Source organism: Leptidea sinapis, chromosome 43 (assembly GCF_905404315.1).
Source record: "Leptidea sinapis chromosome 43, ilLepSina1.1, whole genome shotgun sequence".
NCBI lineage: Eukaryota > Metazoa > Arthropoda > Insecta > Lepidoptera > Pieridae > Leptidea > Leptidea sinapis.
Genome location: NC_066307.1, coordinates 2,973,172 through 2,985,746, shown reverse-complemented (window position 1 = coordinate 2,985,746; position 12,575 = coordinate 2,973,172). Strand labels below are relative to the sequence as shown.

The 12,575-nt window shown below is 38.3% G+C and overlaps 1 protein-coding gene across 1 annotated transcript; it reads left to right on the top strand.

The window, feature by feature from the left end:
- The first annotated feature begins 11,799 nt into the window (after positions 1 to 11,799).
- Positions 11,800 to 12,276, top strand: LOC126977098 (small ubiquitin-related modifier 3-like). Its single transcript, XM_050825794.1, has one exon. It carries the CDS (start codon positions 11,836 to 11,838, stop codon positions 12,106 to 12,108), a length of 273 nt encoding a protein of 90 aa, XP_050681751.1. The 5' UTR covers positions 11,800 to 11,835; the 3' UTR covers positions 12,109 to 12,276.
- Positions 12,277 to 12,575: the final 299 nt, after the last annotated feature.

Genomic DNA, 12,575 nt, shown 5'->3' with positions numbered 1-12,575 from the left:
AGGATAAATACGTCATGAAACGATAATGTAACATAGAATGGCGCGGATGGTAACTTGCACACATAACAATTAAGTGTTACAATATCAATGAATAATTATAAGCTGTGTGGGTGAGTTACCTACAACCGTTAGGTGTTTGTGTGTGAGTGAGCTACGTCACACACAGCTGCTCGTGCGCTATTCCTGATACCTGAACGAGTCATCCCGTCCGGTCCTGCGCGGTGTTCACAGGAAGCAAGAGTGCGAGCGGCGGGGCACGGGGCGCGGGGCGATAATCACGCACGAATGAGTAGTTCTCATTGAATGTGTGGAGCGGTCAAATGTTCTAAACCGAGTGTTTAACAACGTTTCTCTACACCCATGATTTAAATCCTCTAATAAAGACTATAAAACAGTTAGCTTATTGCCAACATTAAAACATCCAATGTCCTTATAACCATTACACCATTAAACGAGTGTTTTACGAAAATTCAATACAACATTATATCATCCGTTTTCATAATAACACTTCTTTGGATGATAATATTATGGTTACTAGGACTGGCTTTTTTATATTAGCAGTAAGCTATCTGTTTCAGAATCTTTTATAGAGGATTCATATTATGGGTGTAGATAAAGTCTTGCATGCAACTGTTGATAATTAGGTATTAAAACCCACATTCGTGTTTTATTACACCTTATTACACTACAGTCGCATAAATAACTATTAGTCACATATAATTAATGTTATTAGGATTACGTGCCGCGGTGACGGCGATATAAAACATTGCTCACTGACAATCTAAGGCTGGCGCAAACGTTCGGAAACCGGATTAGGTTTCCTGATCAGGAATTCAGATTCGGAATACCGTGATATTAGCGCAAACGTCCGGTATTTTTGTTCGGCTTTTTTTTAACCAATTCGAATAGAGACGCTTGTGAAAGCACACGCAAGTATTATCATGGCCGACAAAGACGAATTTTACTGGCGCTAAACAAGAAGAAGAGAAATCGTCGTTACTGGGTACACCCGTTGAATACTCGGAGATTAACAGATAGTCAATTTTATCTATCTATCGTAGATTACGAGAACACCCAGATTAATTCTTCAAATATTACAGGATGTCAGTGAAATCATTTGATGAGCTTCTTAATCGCATAGGAGAGAAAATTAAAATTGTTATCTACGACAAGTCTACAGACGTCCACTCGCTACAAAGCTCGCTCGAATCTGAATAGAAATTTCCGTGCGTTTGCGGCGGTTGAGCCGAAATGTACGCGAGAGCTGCATTCAGGATGACTTCATTAAGTTTTTTCCGTTCTTACGAACCGAACGCTAGGTTTTTTTCCGTTCGGAATCAATAAGAATAATGTGCGCCTTGTAGAATATTTTGTATGTAATTAGAGCATTCAGGTTTCCGAATCTGAATTCCTGATCGTTTGCGCCCAGCCTAAGTGAGGTTGCGCCAGAGTCTCGGAGAGAAATAGTACAAGGGCCAAGGTGGAGAGGTCGGGTCGGACTCTGGCCCATCGCACTGTCGAGTGTCGCGTGTCGAGTCGGTAGACTGAACATGTAAGGATTACCCCGCCCGCGCCCCGCGCCCCGCGCCCCGCAGACATAATACTTACTCTAATATATCTTAAATACACATAATATATAAATCTTGTGTCATAAAGTATCTTCGGTATAAACTCCAAAACTACTGAACGGATTTTAATGAAAATTTCTACACTGAGTGTAAATTGATCCAACTTAGAAGATATTATAATTTTTATATCGATCATTCAAAATTATTTAATCTCTGGGCGCAGCATTCAGCTCGTGGGTTAGGTCATTGTTCTGAACTTATCCTGTACCATCCGAGCTCGTCCAACACTGTATCGTCTGCATGACCACACTAAGTTGGACGCCAACCTGCACTCTTATGACGCACAAGAGAGGACGTCCACACCAACCGCGCATGATCGTGGTCGGTCTCAGAGCCGCAAGTCTTCTGCAGTGACGGCTGCGGAATAGGGTTAAATGAAACCTTTTATAATTTAAGCAACTAAAAAAATATTCATCGTATCAACGATAAGTAAAGCTTAATTATTAGCTTAAAAGAGACTGGCTAGTGGGGGTAATGAATACAGCGGGTCACATCATACCGCTCTACAAGCCGCAGCGCAGGTCGTGTATGGATCCGGGGCACGGTAGAGCCCGCCATTTTCGACCCCCTATAACTTCGATGTGGTTATAATTAGAAGCCTGTATGTCAGAATCAGTAACCAAGCAAGCATTGTATAAAGTCGGTACATTTTAAATTTCATTCAATTTGTACCAGTAGTTTTAGAATTATTATAACTAGTCAAAGTTTCTTAATATTGTCACTCACTGAATTGGCCATCGCACTTAACAATCTAATATAATATGTATTTACTTTACGTTATTCACACAATGAAGTTATAGGTGGTCGAAAATGGCCTGAACTTCCTCGAGAAAAGGATGGTACGGCTGTGCCGCTTGTTTTCGCTCGACTTGGACACTGCAGTGCCACCAAATTATTAATAACAAATGTAAATGGAATTTGTAGTTGGATAACTTGTTTTTTTTTACAAGTTATGTTTTTGTTGGCATATAATTACTGTTCTCATGTCTGACTCTGTTTGCCGTTTGCACCAGATCAGCTCAAGCCATTTGAACGTACAATCCAGATCTGCTCGAATCTTAATTCGTTCTACAGATTAATAATAATAAAACATTGTATTGGCAAAAAACTTAGTACGATGTAGAACAAAGCATAAAATTAAAATGAAACATAAAACATAATAAAATAGTCTAAACATCAGCCGCATTTACTGAGGCTGGCCCAATGACGTTCTATACATATTATGGACATATCATTCGCAGTCTGACAGCGGAACAGCAAAAGTGTGCTTAAAGACAATGTTAGCACACTTTTCTCCATAGTCGTGAATCAACTGACACGAAGAGTTTAAGTGAGCCTTAAAAAGGTGTTCAAATAAAACGTTAACCACGCAGAAAGGATGGCGTGACATCACCGGTAAGTTTATTTTATTTATATGAGATGGGTTGGCAAAAAGCTTAAATAATTTAGTTAAACGAATATTTATTCATTAAATATGGTACGATTATTGACAAGTATTCTCTCGTTTGTCAGAATGAGACAGATGAGACAGAAATGAAAACTATAGAGTCCCTCTTATTTTAAAGGCCCAGTGAACAATGTTTAACAATATTGTATATTGTATACGGAAAGTCATTGCCGATAGGGACACTTTTTTAACTTGCCGCTAAGAAAATTAAAAAAAAATTAAAATTCGGGAAGTTATAATTGGTTTTACCCCGTTTTTCGAAAATCAAGTTTTCATCAGATCTCGACGTTTTAAGGTCCTAGGAAGCTTCCCTGACTATTCCCGCGATGGTTTCCAAACGTCTGTGTGTAATGATGTAGGTAAAGCTCTTATATGATGTGATCGGCTCAACCGATTTCATCGCGGTTGGCGCCATTCATAGGGGCTTGACCAAATTTAAATCTTGAATACAATTTGGATCGATTCCAACCAGTAGATTTTAAGAAATCTCAAAAAAAACTACGGTAAGAAATTTATTCAAATGTGTTTTTCTTGGAATAAGATTTAAAGTACTTTAACGACCGATTCCAAAAAAATTTGCTGTTAACATCAAAAAACTACGTCGATCACCACCAAGCCGGTCAATATTGGCTGATTCGTTCGTGAGTTATCGTTGACGAAGGAAAATCCGAAAACCGATAACTGGAATTAATTCGAAATTCTGAGATCGATCAATTGAAACTAAAGATTATTTATGAGACTCAAAAAACTGCGTCGAATGCCGTCAGTTGCATGAAAATCGATTCATTCATTCAAAAGTTATTGCTGTTTGAAAATTTAAAAAATGTTTTATTGAACTCTTACCAGAGATTTGAGCTCGAAGACAACTCAAATTATGTTATAGAGCTCGAAGAGCTCATAACCGTCGTAAGTACAATTTGCAACGTTTAGGTATGGAATTAGCGGGAACAATTTGTTTTGTTTTTAAATTGATAACCCTCACTTCTAGGATTAATACATATATAAAATTTGAAAACAAAATTTTATGAACGACGGACTCGAGCCCACGACTCTGGCGTTCCGTGCCAGTGCTCTTGGGACTAGCGCCTCGTTATTTTTACTTTTTAGTATCCGTTAATAATAATAATAATATATATAATCAACCTGAATGAAAACTCCTAAAAAAATCGTACACAAAAATCAATTACATCGGCCACGTAAACAAAAATTTTCATAAAAAATGTTCATAAAATGAAAACTACTGGGCCAAACTATGCAAAAAATGGGACCTATTTCATGAAGGAGATAGCATCTATACCGCATTGAACTAAAGAAGAATTACGTATAATCGGTGTAAGTACATACATAAAAAAATACCTATCGAATGGAGAACCTCCTCCTTTTTGAAGTCGGTTAAAAATCAACTATGATTAGAAATAGCCGTAAATAGATAATTAGTTCGGTTGCCAATCGATTCACTTATTTATTTAAAAGTGAAGATACTAAAGAGAGAAGACCAATCTGAATCTAACCTATATTACACTCATCTCTCGAGCCAAGCTTTCTTGTGCTCTTTGCTCCTGTAAGAGAAATTGTCGCCGATCCATGCTTCTCAATAACTCAAGAACACTGCCGTGACTTACAGGATCTAAATCTATCCGTTCTTGATACTTTTTCATAAAAGTATTTTGGCTTCTCGAATTTTAACACACCAAATAGATGACAAGCTAAATTCATTAACTAAGTAACTAACTAACTTCAGTTTTCACCAATGTTAAATTTTTGTCATTAAATGGTCATTCACGAAAGGGGGGTGACATGGTCTCTTTATACCACATATTGAGATTACTAACAAACACAGATCCCCGACATGAATCTTACAGTTAAACTCAATTTCGAACCCGGGACTTGTTCAATATGCTGCGGCCCTTCGATCGAAGATATATTTTGCGATAATACGATAAAGATAATTTGGATTGAAAGGCCGGCGCCGTCTGAAAGTCTAGTATACGGCGTTCTATCTGGGGTTGGTTATGGTCTATGGATGGATATTGTATGACGCGTGGGGCGAGGTGGCGTGAGGTGGCGTGCTGTTGTTGCCTCATTTGTCACCAGCGACAACCGGCCACTGTGCTTTCCTTTGCTTTATAATATTGTACAAAATAATAATATTACGAGTAATAGCCTTTATTGCTGTATTAAAATGTTTCAAATTCTACAATATAATTTGGCAACCAGATTGCTTACTGTCTTGCATGTCCTTGGTGGACATAGGCCTCCTCTAGCATCTTCTACTCCGTTCTATGTCGAGCCACACGTAGCCACAAGTAGATATATTACGTTCATCATCCTCCTATCAATCCACAACAAAGGCATCACTGCATTAGGGTAATTTCGGATACAGAGTAAGTTCGGATAATTCAAAGTTATTATACTGGGTGGCCGAGAAGTTGACGTCCAAAGCAAAAATTTGAATTTGGCTCATTTTATTATCCAATGTTCTGGGAAGTTTTTAAAAAATGAAGCCATAGGCTACCCAATTTTTTTTTTAATACCTTGAACATTTTCATGAATTTAGCTGGAGCAGTTATCTTGAACTTACGACTCAATTCTAAACTAGTTCCGCATTGTCTAAACTATTCATAGTTTCTTATGTGGTTATTGCAACTGTAGTTAATAATAATTATTAACAATAAAATTAACTAAAAGTGCTCAAAAAAATTAGAAAAAAATCCTAAACTACAATAAGGTGAAAAAAGCGGATAAAAGGGGAAAAAATTATTATCTCCGAAACTACGCAAAAACCTACCGAACATAGATAGGGGTGATTCGGATACTTATCACCATGAGGCTTTAAAATTTTAGCGTTGGACGTCAACTTCTCGGCCACCCTATATTTTTTATTTGTGTCAGATCACACTCAGCCAGCACAACGCTTCGATATACGAGGGGCAGAACAAGAGGGTGTTTTGCACATTTAGAAGTTATTTAAATTATCCGGACTTACCCTGTAATCGAAGTAACTCTGGTGCACCTTATAAGTAACTACAAAAAAACTACACTAGACAATAGACATTAAGGTTAAGGCGCGCAGGACAGGACCGGACTTAGCGACGAGTATCTAAACACACAGTGCACCCAGTGTTGTCACAGAGCAGGGAGTTACAGTAGACCGGTCGTGAACGAACACGTGCGTAGTAGTAGTAGAAGTAAAGGAGTAGTAGTGAAGTAGTACAAATGATATAATATTAAGTAAAAATAGTTTCAAATATGATGTATAATGTACATAATATCTACATGACTACAGTATGGCTGTGTCGCTCCCACCAGGTGACCGGAATGCCCCCACTCACTATAGGTGTATGAGGCGCCGCAGTTGATAGCACCGCGCTGTGGCCGACATCTAATCCGCCGCAACATAATCTTTGGCCTCGTGTTATCAGTAGATATGGCTGCAGGGCGGCGGACTGTTCGCTTGTTTGTTTGTGTGGGAGCGGTAGCGGGGTCGCCGACCTCGGGCCCGGTGCCCCCGTGGAGCGCCGCACGTTGAGGTACTGCGGCTCAGTGTGACACTCGATGACGGCCGCACCTACATCACATCATTGGCGGTGACGTCCTCTCTCTGGTCACTTCAATATTACTCCACCCAATATCTGCGGCGTGCACGTCACAGCCCCGTTGCACGCCGGCTGGCTCCACTTTATTCTGCGGCTCAAACGCCGGCCAACAGCCGGTATGTCCCCGCGCCCCGCGCAGTATTCTGTCGCTCTCGCACGGCGCCCGGCAGCTGTCTCGTGAAACCTGTCCAGTGCACCGGACGGCTCACATGTCACTACGTTCTAACCACTCAGTGGTGACAGTATTGCGGTCACCCCAGACGACCTGCGTGACCTTGTGCACTGTGTACATACAAACAATCAATCCAATCACTCGCCACTAGGTGGCCGTCTATCTTTACATGTGCTCCATGGTGAAACATTGAGTTAAGCCTTAATTTTTGAATTTCCACACATTGTGGCCAGCAATAGTCGGCAGTCTCCACCCTCCACCGCGTGTACACAGCACATAACTCGACACCCCGCAGGCAGGCGTGTGTGTGTGTGTGTATGTATGTATGTGTCTCTGACGATCACTCAGGAATTTCATTTGTCCCTCATCTAAGACATTGCCATCTTGCAAGACTTCCCTCCTCCCTCCACAGCCACCGAGCACGTCTGTGCCGACGCAGCCCACTTAGGTAACGCTCGGGCCACACTAACGAGAACCGCTGTTCATTATCGCGATGATGAACGCTGAACGTTCTTGAAGCCACTACTAATATGGCAAGGATGAATTCGTTAAAGCGACCCCGGGACACTCTACGTTTGTTGTTCACATGATCATCATCACAACAATGCTGCTTCAATAATTACCATTTGATACAATAATCAAAGAACAAACAACATGAACGCCATGTTACTGTTCCATAACAAGCCCACTGCTGACAACACATTCATAGTTAGCTAATATATAATAATTATTACGATGATGGCCATTGACGTTCTCAGTTAGTGTGGCCCCAGCATTAATATTTATACATAAACGTTACGGCCGTCGAATTGGTACAATTAACTGACGCAAAAATATACGAAACAACAGACCGGCCGCTGGCCATGTCTTTGGTATCGAGAGGTCTTAAATAAGGCTTATAGAAGAGTCCTAATTATATATAAGTCACATAAAGTTTGTCCGAGAGATAATCAGTATTTTAGCCCTAATAGAGATATATTAATATCATTTATAACAAGCGGTTATTTCACAAGGGCGGACAACTCTTGCATTATTATACAATATAATCAACATTCACCAAATGTAACTGTAACTGCTAGGGAAAATCATAATATAAAGCTCCTAAATATTATTCACCAGAACATACAAGGTATCTCAAGTAAGGAATTAGAAAATGAACTGTTTTTGAGCTGCTGTAATATAGATTCACAAGTGGGAGGCTCCTTTGCACAGGACGCCGGCCAGATTATGGGAATCACAACGACGCCTATTTCTGGCGTAAAACAGTAATGTGACAACATTATTGTGTTTCGGTCTGAAGGGCGCCCTAGCCAGTGTAATTACTGGGCAAATGAGACTTACATCTTACGTCTTAAGGTGACGAGTACAACTTTAGTGCCGATCAGATTTTGTATTTTCAAGAATCTTGAGAGGCGCTACATTGTAATATGCAGTGCGTATCAATTGCCATCAGCTTAACGACCTGCTCGCCTCGTCCCTTATTGTCATAAAAAAGATATATTATGTATTACAGAACATTAGCGTAAAAGTCATCTGCTCCAGTTTACTTTAAGGGACCATAAAGTAGTCAGTTCGTTTTGTCGAAGTAGGCATATACATGAAGGTTCCCCATGCGTCAACTCGTGACCGGGTGCTGCTTTTGGTGCCAGGTCGATGAATCATATCACGACAGTACTACCATCAGTAATCACGACCATCATGTTCACGAAGCAAGGTTGTCGCATCCAATATACGATAATTTATATTTATACATTTAATTCTTTATTACTTTTCATGAAATAATTTATTAAGTATATTTAACACGACTTCTATATTAGATGCAGCACCTTACAAACTAATGTGTTATGTATATTACAGCCATTGTAAAATACTCTATTTGATTGAAGACTGGCCGTTGAGTTTCTTACAATTATGTTGTTTTCGCGAGCTCAACATTTTATAACATATGGTAAATTCAGTAATTTAAAAGAAATATTTATAATGACAATAAAATATTTATAGTGACGATTCAGATTAGATTAGATTAGCGCTTAATTTAAGCTTATTTGAATAAAGACTTTGACTAATTATTATAAAAATAAAAAAAAAAATAAAAAAGTATTTTATTCCCATACTATTATAATTATTATAAATTAAAAAACTTATCATTATTGTTAGTAACCTTAACTTAAGCCTAATATTATAAGAAGTAAAAAGAGAGAAAAAAGTTTTATGTCAGTATTCTTTTGTCTATTTCTTAACAATTAATGTTTTAAGTAGTAGTATGGCCCCTCTGTGGGTAAAGTCCTCCTCCATTTTCTTCTACACTATACGGTCTTTGCCTAATATTAGCCAGTCGTGTCTAGCGTATTCCACTATATCATCAACCCTTTACCACAAAAACGTTTTTTAACAATTGTTTTGAATATCGTAATAAATTTTTTTTTGATTATTTTCTGGGATCTTGTTGTGAAAGCATATACAACCCCCCACAAAAGACTTACTAGCTTGACTTAGCCGAGTAGTAGGCATAACAAGTTTATGTTTGTTCCTCGTGTTAACATTATGACTGTCACAGATTGTAACAAATTCCTCAATTTGCTTAAGAACATATAGAACATTATCAAGAATATATTGAGAAAGAGAGTAAGAGTCCTTTTTAATAGCTTTGTGAAATTAAAGTTGGAATGCTGTTCCCAAGTATGGTGCCCTGACTATAATACCTTGGTAACACTGAAAATGTTTAGAAAATGAAAAAACGACTTAATGTAGAAAGTTGCCAATACTTATATTGTTTTTGGAAGTTATCTCCGTTCCTCTCTAGATATCGTCGCATTCGATGGAACCACTGAGAAAGGCAGTGGGCCCATTCTTCCTTAGGGGTCTCTTCTATGGCATTTTCGTATGCTTTCACCGCATCTTCAGAGCTCGCAAAGCGAATCCTGGAATTTTATCTTTAGTTCTTGGAAATAAATAAAAGTGGCAGGGCGCCAGGTCAGGACTGTATGGCGGATGACTCATTATCTCGACACCTGCCATAGTCAAACATTCAACTGTCCGGACCACACCACACCAATGCTTCGGCATTGCTGTGGTGAAGGAGGAACCTACTTCGAGGGCGCTGCTGTCGAATTTTTTCCTGGACAACAGGCAAATAGCGATTGACCTACCAGTCTGCAGTAACTGTCTTCTTCTAACGCAACTGTCGCGAAACGACCTTTCCGACCAAAAAATGAGGCAATCATCTTTTTTCCTTGACTTCTTCCTTTCTTTACCTTAGTTGGCCGATCCTCGAAAGGAAACACCCACTGAGCTCGTTGTCTTTTGGTTTCGGGTTCGTAGCAATATATCAAGCTTTCATCACCTGTGACGATGTCAAATACAGCATTTGAGTCACCGCCGTTGAACTTATCTAACATTTGGCGACACCAGTCCATGCGAAGGTGGTTCTGGTGGTCGGTTAAAGTATGGGGAATCCATCTCGTACAAAGTTTCCTGACGCTTAAATGTACGTGTAATATTTTTTGAACTTGACTCATACCAATGCCTAGGCTTGCCCGTATCTGCTGATAGGTCACTCTCTTATCTTCCTCTATCATGCGTCGCACAGCACTGATGTTATTTTCAATAGTCACTGTTAAAGGACGTCCCTCACACGGATCATTATTAAGATTGATGACAAATGAATGCAATATACTACATTACCAAAGAGTTCTAAAATTGAAATTCAAAAAAAGATTTCATAAGCAATGTTTCTAACTGGCCAGTTCTAAACATTTTCAGTGTTCAACTTCAAAAGAAAATAATCCGCTACCTCACCTACCGTACGCCCGACGTACGAGACTTGATCTCGTATGACAATCGTCATTTTCAAATCCTATCGTTAAAATCCCGTAGTAAAATTGAGTGTCCTGCTCTCTTGAGTTTTTTGACTTCAATATTCTTCATCAACCTCCACGTAAGGCAACTGCATTGTTTAAAATGCCACTCCGCAGAACGAGGCTTGAAGCCAATTCAACTTTAACAAGCGGTCATACAATTATCTATCTTCAAGGATTGAGGGTATAGATTTTACACATAAATATCATTTTATAAGTATGTTGTAGTTATAGTGGAATGTATGTTGTGGTTTCTGTAGGTAATTTATACTTATAATAAATCTGTAGAGATCAAATTTCTGTACAAAAAAAAATGATCAAAACCGAGTCAGAGGGATGTAAGAAGAGACATAGTACAAGTCCCGATTTTTATGGAATTTCTTATTTCTTTGTCTGTTTGTACGAGCTAATCTCTGAAACTATTGGACCGATTTAATTGAAATTTTGCATGATGATACTGTACATCCCCGGTCAACATCTTCGATACTTTTCATCCCGGAAAATTAAAGAGTTCCCGTGGGATAGTTAAAAACCTCTACTTACTTATATAGAATAGTACACAACAACTTACGTACATCTATATATATATATATATAAATGAATAGCTGTTCGTTAGTCTCGGTAAAACTCGAGAACGGCTGGACCGATTTGGCTAATTTTGGTCTGAATTATTTGTGGAAGTCCAGAGAAGGTTTAAAAGGCGAATAATTATGAAAATGCTCGGAATTAAGTAAAAACAACAACTTTATTTTTCGTAGTTCAGAAATCAAACTGAAAGAATAGTTTCAAATAACTAATTAGATTTTTTACATTACCTTCTAACTTTCTGAGGAGGTAAAAAATAAAATTAAACTTAATTTTAGCTAACTATAGTTGGTAGATTAACTACAGTTGTTAACTATCTATCTGATTATTTTGATGTAGATTGATAAATTTTAAGTCTTGTCACAACTTAAATTTCGCAACTATAATATTTGACATTTTGACAATCAATACGTCCTTAGACAAAGTGTGCATACTTCTTTGTGAATGACGATTACCACTACGTGCGCGGGAACTTACTTTCCTTCGGTTATCCTTTGCGATAATGACATTGACAGTTTTGTGTATTTTCCAATTAATTTAATATATCAACATGACAGATGAAAAGAAGGGTGAAAGTGAACACATCAATCTGAAAGTGTTGGGTCAAGACAATGCCATTGTCCAGTTCAAAATTAAGAAACACACATCCCTCAGAAAACTTATGAACGCCTATTGTGATAGAGCGGGTCTATCAATGCAAGTAGTAAGACTCAGATTTGATGGACAGCCCATCAACGAGAATGATACACCTAAATCACTTGAAATGGAAGAAGGTGACACAATAGAAGTATACCAGCAGCAGACGGGAGGAAGAGTAGTGTAATTGTTAATTTAAGTAACTGTCTAATTAAACCTTTACAATAAGTTTATTTTATATCTGTAAGATGTGAACATTTGTTTTGATCAGATTTGGACTGTTCAATGCAAAACTTGATTTGCATTGATAATATAGAGGCGAACCAAATGACATTTCTGTAAGAGTATAGGGCATTGTGAAATGCTAAGGCATACTTTGATGTTACTAAGTTGATTTGTCGTCAGTACCTTTCAAATAAATCCAAGTAAATTAATTTCAAGTTATGTGCTATATTTTTCTATTTTATTAGCTTCACCTGTATGTATGTTTGTTCGTAACCGACTCATTTGGGCGCGATTATGACTCACTCTAAACGGCCAGATTTCGTTCAAACAATTATTTTTATTTCCGATATTTGTTTTGTATGGACATATTTTCTATGAGAGAATTTATTGACGCACAGTTTGACAGTGCTGCTGTGAAAAAATTTCATT

Excerpts from the sequence above, each read along its gene's own strand:
- LOC126977098 (XM_050825794.1), top strand. The coding sequence starts at position 11,836 with ATGACAGATGAAAAGAAGGGTGAAAGTGAACACATCAATCTGAAAGTG.